The 21,592-nt window shown below is 40.6% G+C and overlaps 1 protein-coding gene across 2 annotated transcripts in view; it reads left to right on the top strand.

The window, feature by feature from the left end:
* The window catches only part of LOC6569462 (mannosyl-oligosaccharide alpha-1,2-mannosidase IA), a 56,922-nt gene that overhangs the window by 7,545 nt on the left and 27,785 nt on the right, over positions 1-21,592 (top strand). Inside the window, exon 1 of one of the 2 annotated variants that reach the window (XM_032741268.2) lies at positions 13,660-14,740. The exons of the other annotated variant lie outside the window; for it this stretch is intronic. Within the exon in view, the coding sequence (XP_032597159.1) occupies positions 13,979-14,740 (762 nt within the window). The 5' untranslated portion in view covers positions 13,660-13,978. Of the gene's footprint in view, positions 1-13,659; positions 14,741-21,592 lie in introns of those variants that run through there. 2 annotated transcript variants of the gene reach the window in all.

The following is a 21,592-nucleotide window of genomic DNA, read 5'->3' on the forward strand; positions in this document are numbered from 1 at the left end:
GAAGAAGTTGAAATACAGACCATATCACATTGATATAAACTGTTATTTAGTGCAACACATAAAAAAACTGAAATCACTATTATCAGAGGTGGATGTCTATTCGCTACTCGTGTAATTAATTGTAATAATATTGCATTTTAGAAGTACTTTACTTGTACAATTAGTGGATTCTATTTAGGGTCCTATAATATTAATTTATATTTGGTTTACATGTCACTCGATGTTATCAATTTTCAGAGAAAGTGTATTCTTATTATTTATATTTATTTCGATTTTTATTTAATCTTAATTTTACTTAAATCTCTTGTGACTTGTGCAAAATTGTAGAAATCACAATATATTCGTTGAAATCAGAAAGTTTTGTCATTGTTTTGCATGTGGATGCATTTGGAAAAGGGTATTTGAGATGCGTTGCGCATACGCTGCTTGTCTCCCATTCGACAGCGAGCAACTCGTTGAGACTCGCCTCTCGACTCGATGCCGTTCGTATGAATGCCGAATGCTGTTCGGCTCGTTCGGCGGTCGTGGCTCGCTCGGCTGGCACTGTTTTGGGACGTCCGTTCTGCGTTGGACCCAACTGTGCCATTTGTTTGGTCGCTGCGGCTGTTCGTCGGGCTGTCCGATCCGTCTGTCCCGCCTGTCCGTCGGTCTGCCTCGCTGCTCGTTGCTTGTGTTGATGTTTTGCTCTGGCGCGTTTAATGTGTCGTCTGCGCTGGAAGCGTCAACTCCATCACGCAACATTCGCACGCTCGCGACTCAGTGTCAATCGGGCAACTAACTGAACTCTTGTGCCACTTCGTCAACGTTGTTATCTTTTTGCCACAGTCGGCTGTCGCTCTGTGTGCACCAGTGTTATGTTCAAGGCTACCTGCAGCAGCAGCAGCAGCAGCAGCTTTCTGCACAGCACATGAACCCAACAAAGAAAAGAAAAACACCAAACACCAAAAAAAAAAGAAGGAAACAAACAGAAAACAATTAAACCGAAACAGTGGCAAGCGGCAAGAATCGGGAACCAGGAAAACCCCAGCCGAACATTCTGTGGTTGACGCGTTTGTTTACGTTACCGCGTCCCAAAACCCTGGTCGGTCTGTCGTCTGCCGTCAGTAGTCTTAACGCGCCAACAGCACCGTTAATAAACAATAAACAATGCAACGAGGCTGGCGCTGAGGCTGGTGGAGCATTGAGTCCAGCTCGAAGGCCCGCGGTTGGCAGAACACGGGCTCGCATTGTTTTGTGCTGGTATTAATTATGGTTATAGCACTACACGTTGCACGTTGCACGTTGCAAGCTGCAAGCTGCAGGATGCACAGGATGCTGGCCGCTGCAGGCTGCGGGCATCAGCGGATGTGCAATGTGTTCTTGACGCCATTTTGGGCACTCTTTGCATTCTTTTACACCTTTTTGTTGCTGTGTGTGCGTGTGTGTGTGTGTGTCTGTGTGTCTGTGTGCGAGTGTTTGTGTTGTGCGTTGTTTGCTTTTGGTGTTTACATTTTAATGAGTGAATGACACAAAGCAACCAGCAGTGAACATCAAAATGTGCCCAGCATATTAAAGTGGATTTAAATGCGATATATATGCGATATACATATGCATTCTGTATTGAAACAGCGTAATCCGTAAATGGTCCTTAATTATTCAAATTTACATTCAAAATATTCTTCCAGAAATGCGAACTGTTCTCGAAACAGGATCTTCGTTTCTGATTTATTCAGTTATTTGTGTACTCTTTTATACAATTACCTAATCGGCTACCTGAATGAAAGAAAGTGTTCATCTGCATCGAAATTGCAAGTCAAAAATAGTCTATGTAATTTCTCCTTTGAATACACTTGTTTAATATACGAAGAATGCTGCCTTTTATCCTTTTAGTTAGACAGTTTTTTATTTAAGCATTTAAATTGTCAGCCTTAATAAATGCATAATAATCAGAAATAAAATATAATACGCTTTGCATAATTAAATAAATGAAAGAAAAAAAATTAAATAAAAATAACGGAGAGATGAAAAAACTCATGCAACAATTTCAAAATTACGCCCACGACCACAAAATCCTCCACCGCATGGTGCCGCCCCCTCAGGGACACAAGTTGAGATATCAACAAAATTTATATTCGCGCTCAGCATGCTTGAAAAATGCTTCACTCGAATTTTTATTTTAAATATACACAGATATATATTATATATATATGTATGTGTGAGTATACATAAAAAAGAAAACAAAGTAACCCTGGCTAATAGTGTCCGACTAGGAGCTATCCTAAATCAAATCTTAAATAAACTTGCAGTTTTTAATATACATATGTATATTCAAAATATATGCCCGTGAAGTTCTCTTCACAATCAGAGGTGCATTTTTCGATATATATATATATATATATATATATTCTCCTCTTGGCTCTTACGCTTCTGAATTTCAATTGTTTAAATTGTGATTCCGGTTCTAGTTTCACACTACGGTTCAATTATCTCTAGCACAAAATATCCGTGATTTTTGGTTTTTCAAATAAATCGAAGCAAATTTAATAATTATGATACGATAAAATCGACTATTAATTAAAATGCGAATAATAATAGATTTCTCGTTAAAACACTACAGATTCTAATCAAATAACTATAACAGAGCAAACACTACTAAACATTGAGCTTAACTATCGTGTGTGTGTGTGTGTGTGTGTGTTACACACATTACCGCATATTGATTATGCCCTTAGGCATTTTTAATTGGCATAGGGTATTCAAACCACAAAAATAACGTTGCAAATTGCACATGAAAATCTGTGCCATAGACACAACTCTAAGGTGTGTGTGTGTGTGTGTGTATGATTACAAGGACTATACATTTGTCTAAATACAAACAAATGCACAAACACACACACACAGACAGACACACACAGACAGATAGAGAGACAGACAGACGGAAAAGACGCACACGCAAACAGTGCGAGCTGTAAAAGAGTAGCGCAAAATGCGTCATTTTTCACTTGAGCAACATAATAACAACAAAATACAAACGAACATGCGAAATTGTAGGTAACACGGACAGATGGCTCTTCTGCTGCTGTTAATGCTTATGCTGATGCTTATGCTTATGCTGATGCTGATGCTGATGCTGATGCCGATGTTGATGCTGATGCTACTGCAGCTAAATTTGATGCTGATACTGAATTTGAAGCTTAAACCAAAGCTCAAAAGGCAAAGCCAAAGTTGAACAACTGAAACAAACAGTTTTATGGCCTCGCATCATACACAATCACACATACACACACACACACACGCACACACATACAGGCAACACATCCTCCCAATGCCGCATCCTGTTGAGCCTAGACAAAAGCATATCATGTCTGCCATGTGCACCGCCCACCCCACTTGCGGTTGCGCCCACATTGCCACATTGCCAGTGAGTGTAATTTTATATGACTACCTCGCGCTTAGAGGCGCGTGTGTGTTTACAGGCAACTCGAGTGCACTTAAGCGCTGGCATAAAAGCCAGGCTAAGCCGATGTTGTCGTTGCTTGTTTGTTGTTGTTTGTTTGTTTGTTCGTTGCTTGTGTTTTTTGTTTTTTTTTCTTTTGATAGTGGTGTGCAACAAATGCAGGCCTCGTCTGCTCAGTGTCGCTACGTGGGCTATCAGCTAACAGCGACACCAACATGAACAGCATAGTCAAAACCAGACGAGGGCAGTTTGATTTCTTACAGCATTGATTGCATTGTAATCGATATCACCTGTGAAACAGGCTCTGTTAAATGACTTGTGTCTGACCAGTTTTGTCTTTAAACAATTTTGGTGTCTGTTCAGAAGTGAATATGTAAATTGAAACAATCTCTGAAATCGCTTAAAAATAACAACAGCTTTACAAAAATAACCAATTGTCTTAAGACAACACATTTCACATGGTATTTAAATTCATTTTATTCACAATCCTTCCTTCCTGTCTGCTAGCAGCTTTTTCATTCACAATTTGGGTATATTTATAAACATTCAGTATCCTTTCAGCTTGTAGCTTTTCTACATTGAGATTCTTTTTTCGATTCGATTACAATGGCTTCCGCTTTGGCTTAATCTACTGCCAAGTTCTTATGATTGTTTTGCATATATTTATGGGATTGTGCTTTAAGCATCTCAAAGGAGCCACGAGCACATGAATTGCCATAAGTTTGAGCTCATTTTAACAAAAGGCCCAAAGAGAAAAAAGTTTTCTCTTGACAAACCCGTCCGCCGCCCCCCCTGCCCAATTATAAAGTCCTTAAGCAGTCCTTGTCTTGTTGTGTTTCATAAGCCCCATACAAATCGCTTTTGCATGTTAAACTTTGAAAAGTAGTCTAGTATATATATATATATATATATATTTATATATATTTATAAATTTGAAATTGCTTTCGCTGAAACTTTGAAGACAACCCATCTATGAACACACATGTCCCCTTATCTAACTGCCGACTGGTGTCTGTCTCTCTGTCTGTCTGCCTGCCTGCCTGCTGCCTGCCTGCCTTCCGTTGACCTGTTCTCCAATCGAATCGAAAATATGTAGGCAAGGGAAAAGCATTCGCATCCACAGGACGAGGCCGAGAATGGGGACGAGGCATATGTGAACTGCTCTCTTGGCCACTTGTTTTCCGTGCCCAGGACTCCAGTTTGACACGTCTGATTTGATGTCAAGACAAATATACATTTATCGCTGTTTGTTGTTGCTGTTGTTGTTGCTGCTGTTGTTGTATGGTTTTTGGTTTTTGGTTTTTTGGTTTTGGTTATTCTGTGGTTTACTTTACAAGCCTTTTGCATTTTATTGACTTTGGGTTTTCTGGTCATCGGCTCAGAGCAGCTTTTGTTGTTTTTTTTTTCTCTTTTTTTCTTTTTATTTCTTTTTTTTTCTTTTTCTTTTCTTTTTTGTGACTGTGACTGTGACTGCTATTGCCACTGCGACAGCGACTTTGCTCACATTATTAATAATTCATTTCGCTTTCCACGGCTTTTTGTCGCCAGGCCATAACTCTTGCTGCTCCGCCTCAAAGTATGCACTGAAAGCAGGCCAACAGCAAGGGGGAAAAATTAAAATCCGCAATTTATCAGCACATGATGTCAGGCTTGTTATTCACTCTTCTGTTTTTTATTTTGTGTATACCATTGCAAAGGGTATATAAGACTATATCCGTCCGTTTGTACGCCAGATTTCAATTTAAAGATCCTTCTTATTCTGCATCGACATCTGCTTTATCAATCGCCAGACCGACAGAGTCCTTTATCTATCGCCAGATTGAGTCACTTATTTATCGATATATATCCTAATCCAGCATGCATGTACACTGAGGGTATTTAGGCTTGCCACCTCGGTACATAATGGTTCTTGTTTTGAGTGTTTTTATTTTACGTTTTCCTTTTTATATTCTATTGTATGTATTTTTTTCGCAGCAGCAGCCTTGCTAACTTTTTGCGCAAACTGCAGTGTGTGTGTGTGTGTGTGTGTGTGTGTTTGTTGTTTCTATGCCTTGCCAATTTTTGTTGGCCCTGCTGTTTGCCCAGCCATTTGTCTATTTGCGACTGCAACTGCAACTGCAGCAATGGATAGCAAATTGTAAAAATAATTTGCTGACTTTTTGGCCAGGCATCGTATCTCGTTTCCATATTGGTTGTATTTGTATATTTTTATTTTATTGACAATACGTGTGTGCGTGTGTGTGTGTGTATCGTTGCATTTGAATTGTCAAGTTCGATTCCATTTTGTGGCATGTGCACGCAGTTGTCCTTTGCCGATAGTCAGCTGATGCCTGTCAGCCAGATGCGGTCTGCAACCAAAGCAATAAACCAATTCTTTTGCTGGATAATTGAATGGAAATTGCAAGCATGTCAACCAATGGCAATTAGAATCACAAACAGCAAATATATAAAAACAGAGAACGCATCTGATTTTTGACAATTCAATGGAAAACATTGACATGATGCACATATATTATTAACATATACCAAACATAAAATATCGCATTGTAAAAAAAAGATAATCAATGAATAAATGCAAATCGTCATGCTTGGAAATGAACATGGCTAATAAGCGTAGCTTATCTCTGTCCGACCATATGCTTATCATATGCCTGGAGTCATGCCATCAATTCCTTTAAATCAATATCAATTCATATCTTTACCACTTGCAAAAGCGTTTACAAGTGCACACATACCTACACATCTATGATCTATGTGTTTGTTTCACCTGGTTCAGCGTCAGTAATTCAATTTTGATTCGCATGTGGTTGTCGTTTTGCCATTCGCCAAACACCCACCCCTCCCAGATGAAATTGCAAACGAGCTGAGACCACAGCAAACAATATGCAATAATCTCATTGGAATGCTGTGTAAATACCGTATTACTAAAATTGCATTTATCGAACTTGACCCGGCTCATAAAACAAATCGAAATAGCATATTATCCCCGATGTTATCCATTGCACTAACAGCAGTTGCGACCTCGATGCTATTTAGCCTTGAATCTCAAACTAAAAACACAATATTTTCAACCAACAATTGTTTGGGTATCCAACTTGGTAAGGGTATTATAATGTTGTCCGGCTTGTAGGAGACGTCTTCGACCCCATCAACCATTCCAATTGTTAAACTCACCCAATATGCGTATTATTATGACTATTAAATCATTATGAATTGACTGCAATATCATTAAGTAATGACTATTATGAGTGCTCCTAAGATTTGGATACATAATATATATATAACATTAACTTTCGTAGGAACCATAGCTCGGTTCTTGAATGTGCTCGTGAAATTAAGTTGTCAGCAATTTGATCGTGGTCTGCAAGGGTATGTAATCGTCGGTGTAGCCGCTTTTACATGTTTCCTTCTCAAAAACACACATGCATGCAAAAGAAGGCGCCCAGCGTGTTTGGATGAAAACATTGTGCAACTTGTATCTTGTATCAACAGGAGGCACCTGTTTCCCTGAATTGAAATGCAAATGCGGCACTCCAATGGGGTGCGGCTGCGAGATAAGCGAAATAGAATTGCAACCAAAGGGAGAGCTACGGTTGGGGGAGGGGAGACGGAAGCGGAGAGGGAGAGGGACAGGGACAGGGACAGACGCACACGAGAAGACAAACTGAGTTGTCAGACATGTCTGGCTGGCTGCCAAAAAAAACGAGCCGCGTAGCTGACGACTGCAGTTTGCAGCAGCTAATTTTCGAGTTGTCTTTTTCGGGCTGTCAACAATCGCTATTGAGCTTTGTCCCTGACATTGACTAATTAAAGGTTACTTTTGCTTCAAGTTTTTTCTTTTTTTTTTGTATTTTTGTCTTTGGTTTCTGTTTCTGTTTCATTTTTTTTTTTTTTTTTAGTAAGTTTTGGTCGTGTTTTGTGCTCTTGTATTGATTTTGATTCGACAACAGTGACCTTTGGGGGAAGACTTGCAGCAGGGAGGCATAAGAGCAGTAGTTGCAGTGGCAGCAGCAGGAGGAGGAGGAGGAGGAGGAGGAGGTCGAGGAGCAGATCGGATGACTGCATGCCGAATTAGATTGAACGAACATATCGTGTTTGCTTCTGCTTAACAACTCAAATGCAATACACATGGCACATCGCACAGCCGGACAGCAGCGGCAACAGGACACTTGAAAGCAGTTGTACACACACACACACACACACACACACACACATGCCATGTGCCATGCCACACAATTGTGACTTGTGTTTGGATTATTTTTCCATTGTTTTTGTAGCTTGTTGTTGCTCTTCTCTCGTATTGCTGCAGCTTCTTCGTCGTCGTTTTAATAATTCAAAGTGCTGTTAGCAGTTAGTTAGCTTACAACTGCTGCTGCTGCTGCTGCTGCTGCTGCTGCTGCTGCTGCACTGCCAAACAGCTGCTTGTCGCACTTAATGTTCTTTTACTTGAGCCTGTGTACCGATTGCACTCAATGCGTATACGTAATGCAACGCAATACCATTATCACAGCAGTCGCAGCGCGCTTTAACGGTCTCAAAAACATGAGAATATTTCTATTTCACATGTGTCTTTGCTTTGCATACCATGTCATTACTGTGTGGGTATATTGGGTATACTCGTATGTGTTATGGCAGCAATTCTTGCATAATATTGACAGGCGAGTCCTGCTGACATTTGCCAAGTGTAATTGCAGTTCTATGTCATATATAGATTATTATAATAGGGATACTTACATAGTTATGCAGTTGTTTGTGTTTCTCATCATGATTCTGTTTGTGACAGTGCCATAAAATGTTAAACTTCGTTTCCGATTCCTATTTTGAATAGCAACAATGCTTCCAATATGCCGGCAAAGTTTTACCAGAGTCTGAACACATTTATTGTTCATAAGTTGTGAACAAGTTCGGCATAAATAGCAGTCGCATAAGAAAGCCAGCAAAAAGACTGCCACACGATCAAATTAAGCAATATGCAAAGGGTATTAAATGCTTGGCAACACAGACTTAACTCAAGTTCCTTCAAGTTGGAGCTACTCTGGAATTCATCATTTTTATATGCTATCATATGTCCCATTAGTGATATTGGGGACCATTGACAGAGGTCTTCGAATTTTTGGCAGGCACTTTTCGGTGCATTATATTTTCTGACTCGCCCAATTGTGGCTCCTGTATTATCTGGGCACACATATATCTCTTGGCGGCCTTGCAAAGTGTTTTTTCGTTTTTTTTTTCTTTTTTGGCTTATTTTTGTAGTAGATGTGTCTATTTTGGTGTCGTTTTTGTGTCACATCTCCAGATTTACATCCAAGGCTGCACTCTCTTTCTCGCACGGCGCGTCCTTGGCTATTTTGCAGTCGGGGTGTGTATTTGTGCGAATCCAACTGAGAATACAAATGTGACTTCGTTTCACGATTCAATTTCAACTAAAGCCAACTAAAATCAACAAAGCTGAGACAGCCGTAGCAAAGCAATGGAAACAGAAACAGAAACAGCAACAGAAACAGCAACTGAAAGAGCGCTTCATCCTTGGAACGAATCTCTAATTAGTCGAGCGTCTTGTGGCCCCTGGCCTCTGGTAAAGCCTCTTTGGGTCTGTATCTTAGGTTGGCACACTTTCTCAAGCCGCTCTGCACATCTCCAAGTGCGATAATTATAATGAGCCTTAAGTTGCTGTCAATATATATATATATGTGTATGTATATGTAACTAAATGTTAAATACCCAGCACATACATGAATTTTCATTAAAATTCACTTCACATTGCAGCCATATTCTTAGCATCGCATTAATATTTTATTTACGCAGCTGTAAATCGTTTCTCGATACTTGAATGCAATTTCATTTAGCCATTAACCTCTCATTACAACACTCAATTTATAATCGTAAATTCAATAAACACATTTTCATCTCACTTCTTAGCGATTTCGTCGTAAATTGACGAGCGACAGACAAATTGATAAATAGTTATTCAATGCATATAATTTCTTAAATGTGCTGCCTTTTCCAGTTTATGGATTGGTTTGATATTTGGATATTTGGTTCCTTTCTGTTACTTTTCCAACTTTCTAAAACTCAGCAATTTAGTGTATTATATTTGTATTTGGTTCGAAAATCACATTTGATCTCTGGCAGTTAGTTAATTATTTCGCACTTGTTTACCTTTAAGTTGAGTTAAGTAAAAATATATCACAAATTCACCGAGTTATATAAGCGAAAAGAGTGTGAATCGAGCCTTTTGCACGGCTTGTGCTCTTCGCTGTTTCTGTTTCTGTTTCTGTTATTGTTGGCCTACTTTAATTTCCTCTTTGCGGTCTCTTTTGGCTTCTTCGTATAATTAATGACATTTTGCTTGTGGACAAGATTAATAAATATTTATTGGCAACATTTTTTTTGTGTTAGATTCTCATTGTTGCTGTTGTTGTTCGTGTTGTGCACATCTGTTTGTTTGTTTGTTTGTTTGTTTTGTGGCCGCCAGTGAAAAAGACATCAGCTAGTTAATTATTTAATAATTAATAATAATCTGCGGCGCATGTGGAGATGTCAGTCCTGTTGACAGTAGGCCAACAGTAACAACCAGAATTGCTCTTCGCCTTATTTGCTTTGTTGCCTTTTTGAGCAAGAGCACAGTTTATTCATGACTAAAGTTTAAGTTTCTTTTCCTTTTTTATGTATTGCGACCAACAAAATTAACAGTACAACAACAAGTTGACAATATGAAGTTGTTTAAACAAATCCCAATTACACTAATCTTGATACTTTAATAGGTAAAATAGCAAATTGCAGAGTTAAGTTATTTAATATATATATATATATAAAGAAAATACTCACATATGATCCATATTATGGATAGGTATATATATTTTCAATTAGATATATGTAAAGCGGTGGCTTTTGTTCAAAAGTTATCGATCAAATCGAATAGTTTCGAAATGTACGAGTTATATGAGAATTTGTAATCAAAATTTGGAGTCTCTGGAATTGACTCGACTCGACTGTTGACCATTCTTTTCGATTACTTTGGGAGAAACAGTGCTAATCGATATGTTTTCATGCAAATTAATTTTGAATGTCCCGTTGGCGTTATCCTGCCACTCATACATTGTGTGTGTGTGTGTGTGTGTGTGTGTGTGTTGTGCATGTGTGTAACCAATCCGGAAAAATGCTTCAAATGCAAGTGCGTCAAAAATAAAGCAAGCGGAATGATGCATGAGAGACTGCGGACACAGCATGGGCGCTGGGCGTCCATCTGACAAGCTGTCAGGTGCATTGACGGACCGGCAGACGAAATGACAGGCAGTCTGACAGTCTACGGCAGGCTTCAGCAGACACTTGTGCTGCTTAGGCGAGGTGCAAGGTGCCAGTTGCGAGGGAGTGGCACTCTTGCGGATTTTCGCTGAAAATTGCTCTTCATTCGTTTATTATGAATGTGCAGTGTTTGTCTTTTTTTCTCGTTTTTTTTTTGTTGTTATTTTTGTGGCTGGCGCACAAAACTGTGCTATGCGAAATTGCAATTTTCTTGCGGCAATTTAATAAACTTGCCAACTCATACTGTTGCAGCAATCGTCGGTGCTTCCCCAGTGGCAGCCTGGCTGGCCTAAATGCACAATGCTATCTTATTCTTATTCGTTTACTGCTTGCCGCTTGTTGCATGTGGCCGCATCTGTTTCGTCTCGGCTGCCGCCTTCAGCTGTGCTGCAGCTGAAAGCTGTTCAAAATAATTACTCGAAAGTCGAGCGCAATTTTCATGCCTGATGCGCAAAGCCGACACTCTACTGAAGAGGCACGAACAGGAGGCAAATGTGTGTGTCTGTGAGTGTGTGTGCTTAAATAATACCTTTTAGTTGTGGCATGCATTGTCGTTTGCCGAATTTCGGCTAAGTGCTGGTCCTAGTACTTATCTATATATGACAATAACAATAAATTCAAATAAATATTAAAAGCAATTAAAAGCTCTAAGTATTAATGGCATTTTCATGCTCTGCTGTCACTGACACTCTGGGGTATATTGCTGCTGATGTCTTTTCCCGGTCATGCCCCAACAATTCGAACTGTCTATATCTTTCACACTTTAAGAGCTGGAGTCAACGAAATTTGAGTGTCATATTATCGATAACCGCCTTAAATAGGTTGGAGAAAACCAAAAACTGATTTACCCAATCAGTTTTTTTGCCACCTGCTATCAGCTGGTTATCAGAGCATTGTTTAGTCGGTTACGCCCGACTGCAATGCTGTCACTTATCAGCCATCATATATCTGTCATTTCGGTCGAAAGATAACTTTCTGTTTGCAACAATAAGGTATACATTTTCCGCTGTCCTTGCCAAATTTAAAGCCGTTATCAAAATAATCGCTGAGCCTCTATATGAAGTTTGAGAACAAACTTAGATAGTATGGTTATGCAATTGTGTTCAATCGGCTGATCTTTTAATACCATTTCAACATATCGGACTTCAGCATGTTTCTATTATTATTATTGTTATTATTCTGTTCTGGTTGAGTGTTTATTTATTTTTCATGGAATCAGCACACGAACTTAAGCATGCCCTTTCGCTTCGTTTCCGTCTCAGTCTTAGTCTCACTCGACATCTCCATCTCAGTATAAGTTTCGGAATTCAAAGTTGGGTTCGACTTGCTCTGAGCACTATTGCGGTTGTGGCACACATGCGGATTTAATTGAGCGGCATGCGAGAGCTTTGACACTCTTGCACACGCATGTGTGTATCATTCACACACCACAAGACACACACACACACACACTCACCAACATACACACGAAAGAAAACACATACCCCCCCCCAAGGCAAAGAAATTCGCTTAATTGAATATTAACGCCTATTGGCTAGACGAAATATTTTTGGGCAAATGACATCGACGAATAAAATGGTTGCTCCCCTCCCACGTCGAACCACCATCGTCGCACCCATTCCACCCATCTTTCTCACGCTCCAAACTCGGTCGGTTTGTGACGCAAGCTTTAGTTTTTTGCCTCTTTTTTTCTATTTGTTTCAATTAATGAAGCTGCGTCTTTCTTGTTTAATTAATTTGGATGAAAGAGCCCTTTAACAGTGACAAAACATGGCCTGAGTATATTTCTATACCCTGTACAGAAAAATAAAAATAGATGCACAATTGGCCATAATTTGATTGAGACATTGTGTAGCATGTTGTTGTATTTTGTATTTCTTATTTTTGCTCATATAGCAAAGCGCCAAAGTTTTCTTTCCAAAATTTGTTGATGATTTATTGATTTTGGGCATACGTTTGAATGCTATGCATATATATGGAGTTCCATGACAGGGTACTTTGCAGTCGAGCTGACCGCTGACTTGGGTTATTTTATATGCATTCGCTTCCTTGGCTACGATTTCGTAAATTTACTGCGCAGCTTTGCATGTGTGAGGTGTGGTGCACGGGGAGCAAGGGGGAAGGTAGGCTTGTGTCAACGAACTGCGCGTTTTGGGAATTAACGGATTACGTTTTCAATTAAACATGCTAAAGACATTTCAATTAGTGGTAATCGGTGACAAATTGGTTTGCATTCATTCAGGCGATTGCTGCGCAAAACGCGCGACGCAAAGATTCATCTGATTGACTCAAATATCACTCATTAATAGCTCAATCGGCGGTCACTAAAGATGAGAATAACCTTATTGCAGTGCATTCACATCGGAATGTGTTCGTCATTATTTTTGGCGCTTGGCGCTCCCTGAAATTGGGAAAGCAATTAGCAGGAGCCAAGCGACATTTTTTGGTGCCTTTTATCTTTTTATGTGCGCGTATTTTCAGCAGAGGAGCAGCAATGAAAACGCAAAACAAACAACAAAGTCAATAAGCAAAAACAGTAATAATATCAACCAGCTTAATATAAACTAAAACATCAGCAGCAGCAGCAGCAGCAGCAGCAGCAACAACAACAACAACAGTATTAAACATCATGCAAATTCGCTTGGAGCAGCGCGCAGCTGCGACGTCTTCGCCGCCAACGCGACCGGGAGCAGCGGCGCCGGCGCCAAGGTGAACGAGCAGCTGAAGCTGTCGCAGCTGAGGCGGAGACACAAGGGCAGAGCAAGAGAGCGAAACGGTGAGTGGAGAGCGAAGATCGGAGAGTGAAGAGTGGAGAGTGGAGAGCGGAGAGCGGAGAGAGCGAGAACGGTGTCAAAGCAAATGTGCAGAGTGCATTAGCGTCGCTGCAGCAGCTGCATTCGAGTTTCAGCAGCCCAACGCAACAGACGTCGAATGCGACTGGCGGGCGGCAGAGAGCGAAAGCAAATTAAATTAAAGCGAAGCAAACTTAAACTTAAACTGAAACTTAAACTAAATCTAACTCAAGACTCAGCCGAGCCGAGCCGAGCTGAACGAGATCGCTGGCGACTGAGCCAAAGTGCACAGCGTGCGGCGAACAAAACAAATTGCGTGTCTTTGTGTGTGTGTCTGTGTGTGTGTGCGTGAGACTCACAAAACGGAAAGCGACACAGCGATAACGATAGCGATAGCAGCATATAACGATTAATCGATTGACGATTTTTGGCCAATTTAGGCAAAATGTGCAGCCGAAAATGTTTCCGCATGCCCACGTTAGTCATCTGCGGCGTTTTAGTGACCATCGTCCTAGTCTGCATCACGGGCATCACCCTGACCAACAGCATCAACATATCGAACATTGTGAAGTTGCGCGAGAAGGTCGCCAGCGATTCGGCGGCTGCCAATGGGGGCCATCAGGCGGCACAGACGCGTGCCGCCCTCGTTGAGCAACAGTATTCAACGCTGCATCAGCATCATTTATCGAAAAGCGATCTAAATTACATATCGGCGGCAACACATCCGAAGAACTTACAGCGTTTCATTTCCACACAGCAGCCAAATCAAATGCAACAGCAGCAGCAGCCCAACAAGATTGTTATCGAGATTGGGTTAAGGAGCAGCACGAGCAGTAGTCGCAGCAGCAACAGCGACAACAATAGCAACAGCAATAGCAACAATGAAAGTGGTCCCAGATCCGTTGGCGGCATCAACTTGTTGCCCATGCCGCACATGTTGCAGGCGGCAGATGCTTTGATGGATGGCAATATTGATTCCATATCTGTGCCAGCCGCAGGCGCAGCTCCAACAACAACATCAACATCAACAACAGCAACAACAACTACGACAACAACAATAGAACCAGCTACAATAACAACAGTAGCAGCAGCAACAGCTGCCAACACATCGGATTCACTGACTTCTGGATCGGCGGCAATCGTTTTTGACATTACCGACCATAATCCAGCGGGCATTCAATTCGAGCGCCGAGCCCACGTTAAACAGGTAAACTTACATGCACCGTCAGAAAAAAAAACAAAAAACCCCCCAAAAAAAAACAACAACACGAAATATTGTGCCCATCTTACGCATACAAACGCAACTCTTAATTCAATAAGTTTTTTCTTTTGTCATCCCTTAAGCTTTAAATATAAGGCCGTTTCCGGGATCAGTTAAGCAGCAGCGCTCTTATTTGAAAAGCAACTCATGCTCAGTTTTACCGCAAGGCTTGACATTTAGTTTTCATTTACATTTAGTACGTAATTACTAAATCCAGAGTCAATAATTTGTCTGCAATAAATCAATAATTGATAATGAACTACAGTTATTTTTCTCATTTAAAAATGTGTTTAAAGAGACTTCTTTGGAATTCGATTTTGTTATTATTGTTTAGACAACAAAAAATTGTAGTCACATTTAAAGTAGCGTTTTTTCCCTAAGGGAAGAGCTTGCCACGCGACACGCGCTGACAACTCCGCTAAAATTTCATCAATCTCGGCTCCATTTAGCATTGTTCGCTCTCGCTTGCCAATTCAATTCAATATTCGCAAAATGCAATTTCCATTTTGTGCGATGCGCCTTTTGTTTCTCTCTCGATTGTGTTGTTGGCGTTGTTTGTTTGTTGTTTGTTTGTTGCTATTTTGTGGGACCACCGCTGCTAATCATCAGCAATGCAGTGTATTGACAACAACAACAACAACAGGAACAGCAGCAACAAAAATTAATAATAAGCTACAAAAACAATCGTGAAGCGTAGCACACTATATAATTCCACACAACCAAATAACTCATACGCCCCATTTGACCAGCCATGAACATTTAGAAAATTGACGAATGCATGTGCGATATACGATATGGCAACGGCATTGTACTGTTATTATCGGGTAATTAAGTCCAGCCAACAGTTAAACAAGTTATTGGAGTTTCTGCGAGGCATCGCTTATCGACTCGTTTAACTTTGATAGATAGTCATCAAACATATGTATATTGAATTTGAACTTTAGTTTGTACTGTTGTTGGTATAAAACAAGTACTCCATGCTCCTAGTAAAACAGATACAGAACTCGGCGGGATACTGCGATCAAATTGCATGTCTGTTACACATGTGCATAGCGAGCAAAGAAACAAGCTAAAACTAATTTGCAATATTACATCACAGGTGTGCTTAGATAACTGTTCAATACTGTTTGCTTACAACTATAGAAATATAATATTTATTAGCAGCAAAAGGTAAAGCGCGTCGATCACCGATCAAAACAGTTACATATTGACCCCTCCTCCGTCGCCATCAGAACTAGTTCACGGCAGTCGCTCTACGAAACTCGCTCTGAAAACAGCGCAATTGCATCGAACGCAGCCTGAACCAAAAGGAAATAAATAATAAACAATAAAAAAAAAGTAAACTAACTCGCTGTATGCGCTGTTTTTATATCGCTGGTTGCCCTAGCTTTTGCCTGATTACAATAATTAACATAGTTTTAATGACACTTCAAGTAACAAAAAAGTAAAGTTGAATACTGATTTCCCTGTCCGCCCCTCGCGTTGTCTTCTTGTCTCTATTTAATGGGTTGGGCGGTCAACCATAAATCGCATACTTTACCAAAGCCCTGATGCGATTGCTGCGACGAGAGAGCGAGAGTTACGTCTCTCTCACTCTCACTCTCACTGTCACTCTCTCTCCCTTTCTCTCAATCTCTCTGCTGCTCTTGCTTGAGGTCATGCCAAAGTTCAGATTAAAGCTTTTCGAGCGTTCGCTGCTTCTGCTTGTTGTTCGCAACGCGATTGCAATTGCAAACTGCAAAGTGAATAGAAATAGTTGTAAGTAGCGAGAGAAAAGCAGAGCACAGATAGGGGGAGAGGATTTCACGGAGGGGGAGGAGCAAGCAATGTGGAGTGCAAGCAGTGAGTGAATGTTGTTGAATGTTTAATGCTGAAAGCTCAGCGCTTCGTTCGTCCTACCCTCCGCTGCCCACGAGCTGCTGGGTGCTGGGTGATCCGACTGCCGCCAGACAGTCAATCAGCCAGGCGGCCAGTCAGTCCGTCAGTCCGTCAGCCAGCCAGTCAGTCAGTCAAAAGCCAACGCTAAGCCAATTAACTTTGCAAACTTATTCCGTGTGAAATTAATTACTTGAATTTTTGTTTTAATGTATGGCAACGCGGCTGTTTGCTGTTTGCTGTTATTGTTATTTGCTGTTGTTGTTGTTGTTTTTGAGTGGAAGACACACAAACAAATTAAGCTCATGAATAATTTTGATGCGTTATTGATTAATGCATAACAGTAATTTATGACCTCCCTTTTTTCAATTTCTTATTTTTCCTTTCTTCTTATTATTTACTTAGATGCCCCACATCTCAATTGTAATGCTATTTATTGTAAACACAATGGAGCCCCTTAGAGGCTAGCACATGACACGTGCGCAAATCTCGATAACCAATCTAAGATATAAATATGCATATATGCTAAATATCTTACAGATTAGAGTATATATATACATATATATATTTGCATTGAAAACGGGTTGGGGCTGTGTAAACTAAGAATAGGCAACTCTTCTGTCATAGAGAATTATACTTGCATGTATTCGAATTTCAATATCTAGTTCCTAGTGTTTGTTCTATAACATTTGTTTTTCCCAGCTATCTGTCCCCTAACATATTATTTTTTTTCGTTCCTGAACAGTTAAAGCCATTCATTCCAGTCTCTCGACTGCCTCGTCGCAATTCGCATGGCGAAACGGAAATTGTTACTTGTCTTTTATAGGTCTACAGAGTTTTCTTGGCAATGTTCCATTTGGAACATAATTCGTACTCTCTGTTAACGAGCTGCTCCTCGGGCAGCCTTCAAATTCAGATTCTGGCCCCTAGCTCCCTGGCTATGGGTCATACTTGTGCTGAGTTTCTTGTTATGTTTTATTTAATATGCTCGTTTATCATACACAGGTCGACCCGCTTAAGTATTTTGTATTTTGTATGTATTTTGGCCTAGCCCCACATTTGGATATGTGGGGGAGCGGCCGAGGGCCGAGGGCCTGTTAAAGTTTCTTAATAATAAATTGCTTAACTTTTAGGTAAACAAAATCACATTGTGTTCTTACCCCCGTACCCCCGTACCCCCTCCTCCCCTGGGGGGTTGTGTTTCAGTGCGAAGCTTGACTGAGCACTCCAGGACGCTCTCAACACGCCGTCGGCTCGACACGTGCTTCAGTCTAGGGGGAAATGAACTAAACGATGATCCTGTTATTTAAATTAAAATTAAAATTATTGCCAGCAATAATTGTTTGGCGAGCATCTTCTTTGGCTGACCGTTCCGTTTTAGCTTTCCCTTTCAAGTATCATCCAAGTACTTGTCATAATTGGTTTTGGCATTAACGAAGCGCCTTCATCAGCTCCGAGCCATCTACTTCAAATTTAAATCAATTTCGCAATTCAAGCTCGCAAATAAAGAACGGCTTTACAAGGCAGTCGTCCAAGACAAGAACCTCTCACATCAAAATACCAAAGACACCGAAATATAACTTTAAGAAACATACCAGGTGCTCTTTGGTATCAAAAAAAAAAAACTAGAAATATATGTCGGAGGAGAACACTTTATCGTTTAGCCGCCATAGGAACAATCGGTCGAAAGATCAGTTATTGTATGAACAACCTTTTGTATACAAAAATATGCCAACTAAACTGAACAGTTCTGAGCGTAATTATGATCAAAACATTTGGGCAAGGAACTGTCAACTTCAAAGTACCAAATCATAAATTTTTTCTTTAGATAGATGCCGGCAATTGGACAACCGGTCTGTTTACTGTTTGCTGTGTTTCTGTTTCCTGTTTCCTGTTTCATTTCATTTTCATTTTTCAGCTTCGAACTCATCCGCATCCGTCATGCCGGGCCACAATTTATAATACAAATTGCAATGCAAAGCAGCCTCTTTAAATGATAAACACGCGCTTCTGTTCCGCCCGGCAAACCGAACCCAACCGAACCGAACCGAACTTAAATCCTTATTTACTTTTACTTATTGCATTCTCTTTTTTCTTTTTTCTTTTTTCTTGCAGGTGAGTTGCAACTGTATCTTTTCACCCAGGCTGCACACACAGAGGCAATGGCTATACTCTGCCAAAGTGTGCCACACTTAAGTGCGATATGATGGTATCAGCTTGGTGTGTGAATAAGTGGCAACCATTGCCAACGGTGCGGTGCACGGGGCACAGTAGGTATTAATTTGACGCAAAGCGGATATTGCAAGGCCATCGAGGGTCTAATGTTAACCAGAGAGGCATCAACTGAAGGCAAGCAAAAACTTTTCTCTCCTCTTCTACCGGCTAATGCGTAATGTTACGCCACTTATGTTGCCCAGTTTCTATTTACACCAACACAAATACACACCACACATCATATCTACATACATGCATAGCATGTACATTGCAAAGTCCTTCGGCAGGAATTTGGCATATACGCTTAGCAAAAACTTTTTTGCAAATTGATGGCAAAAACTAAAACTAGGATTCACACAAATATCGGATCAGATTCCAAGTGGTGAGTGATGAACCAAACAAACAAGTGCTGGAAGTGCTGTTGGGGCTTGCAAAGTATTAACACTCTTTTCTCTTGCACGCTGCTCAACACTGGCCTAATTAATCTTAACCATTATGTTGATCTAGTTGCCATTTCACTTATTTACCCATATATCTTGATAAATATCTTATGTCTAATTATTGCAATGCCATATTTAGACTATATATATATATATATATATATATCGTCTCGGCTAAAATCGTTGATCAGAAATACATATATACTTAGTGGCTTCAAAGACTTTTCCTTCAATGCGTGACAAGCTTTACGACAAAATTATAATACACTCTGTATAAAATATAAAAATAGTAAAGGGCAGACAAGAAGAAAAAGTAGCGCATTGATTTGGCTGCCAAAAACGAGGCTTATTTCTTATTTCTTGTCTCAGTTGGTGGGTTGACATTTTGGGAGCCGAAAGTAATCATTGTTCGATACCGGAAACTATTCAATTTCCGTATTACATGAAGCGTGTACAAAACAGGCCAGAGAGCACAAAACATAGAAACACAGCAAATGGCAGCGAAGACAAGGACATGGAAAGAGACCAAGGACACGGCACGTTGGGCGTTGATGACAAACACACACACACACACACAGAAAGAGACAGATGTAGATAGAGTAATGAGAGAGTGAGTGTGACGACGAGTTGGAAAGATAGAGTAGAGTAGGGCCAGAGACCACACTAAAAGCAGCTGTCTCCAATGCTGACATAACCAAATCATAAACACCCCCCTTCCCACCTTTGCCCCCCTTCAAAACACAACCATTCCCATTCCGATTTTTTGAGGCAGGTTTGAGGCAAACACAGGCAGCAGTGTTTCTGGCTCTGTCTGCGGCTTCTGATTGCGACTTGTTCTTGCTGCACGCAATTTATAATGGATTTGGCTTAGTTGACAGCATTGGGTTGGAAATTGCATTGTTCTGGAAAAAAAACAAAACAGAACAAAACATTCGAACTGCAAATGCAATACTCAAAATCTCGAATGCAAATTTCTTGCTTGAGCTGTGCTCTGCATGAGGGAAATTATGCCTCAAAACGCAAATTATAAATGAACCAAAGTTTTCAATTACCACTGTTTATTCATCGTCACTTACCACCTTCTCTCGCCTCTCCCTCTCTCTCTCTCTCTCTCTCTCTCTCTCTCTCTCTCAATCTTTCTCTCTCTGAAAGTTCTTGGCATCAACTAGATGAAAAACTTAAATTTGAGACCCACTTTTGCAATCGCTCGAGCTGCAGCTTAGGTCAGATTTGGCTCAATAATTTTTATACTTTGAACCCAGTAAAAAATGTTTAAAAAGGGGTATATTGAAGTTGTACAGCAGAAAGCATCTGCGATCTCTTAGAGTATTCATACGCTTGCTCAACAAGTACAGACGAGTCAACCTAGCCATATCCGTCTCAGGGATTAGACACAATTTGGAATGTAAATCACGTATTTCACGCGCTGATCAAGTTATTTATTTATTTACTTTTAACGATGGATGTCCCGTTTCACAATTATCGATAGAAATCGATTTTCTTATTGATTAACTGTACAAAGTTCATCAAGATCGTTTAGTCGACTTGATATACTTAACAGCTGTCTCTGTGTTCAGGGTGTCGCCCAGTCGAGCTTGCTCTTGTAGAGGATGCTTACTCGTTATCCACTGCTCAATTTTCTGTTGCGCACAGAAGCTGTAAAGCGCAAAGAAATCCGCAATTCTTGGTGCTGCTGCTGCTTAGGGATAGCTTCCTTGCTCAGGTAGATAAAGTGCAGCAAACCAAGCCACTCTAATCCAACTGTGTGTAGTTGTTGTTGTTCCAACATTCTTAAGGTCGGTCCTCCTTGCAATTGTTGTGACTGAGCTCGGCACACACACACACACACACACACACATACATACAGCTCGCCTCTGCCACACATGTGGAAAGGATATACGGCTACTGCTGGTATTTCTTACCTGTTACGCTTCGTTAACTATTTGATGGCACAAAAAGCTTTTGGCTATCAATCAACTGCTACTGCTTCTGCCCCCCTCCCCCCGCCCCGCGCACTTTCAATTGTTTAGTGCAGTCCCCAGCCAGTGGAATGTGTGTGCGACGAGTGTCTGTCTGGTATGGTATGCCCCATGAATGCCATGCCCCCAATCTCTGAGCAACTTGACGAAAAAATCATAAGAACTTGCTGCCATTCAATTAGCTAACTAATAGGTTGACCACACCTCTCCCACTCTACCACCCACTTTGTCGCACCACTCAAGTGCAATCTCGTTCACTTTCTCAATTCGCTGCCCAGAGCACTTCAAGC

Source organism: Drosophila grimshawi, unplaced genomic scaffold (assembly GCF_018153295.1).
Source record: "Drosophila grimshawi isolate 15287-2541.00 unplaced genomic scaffold, ASM1815329v1 contig_848, whole genome shotgun sequence".
Lineage (NCBI taxonomy): Eukaryota > Metazoa > Arthropoda > Insecta > Diptera > Drosophilidae > Drosophila > Drosophila grimshawi.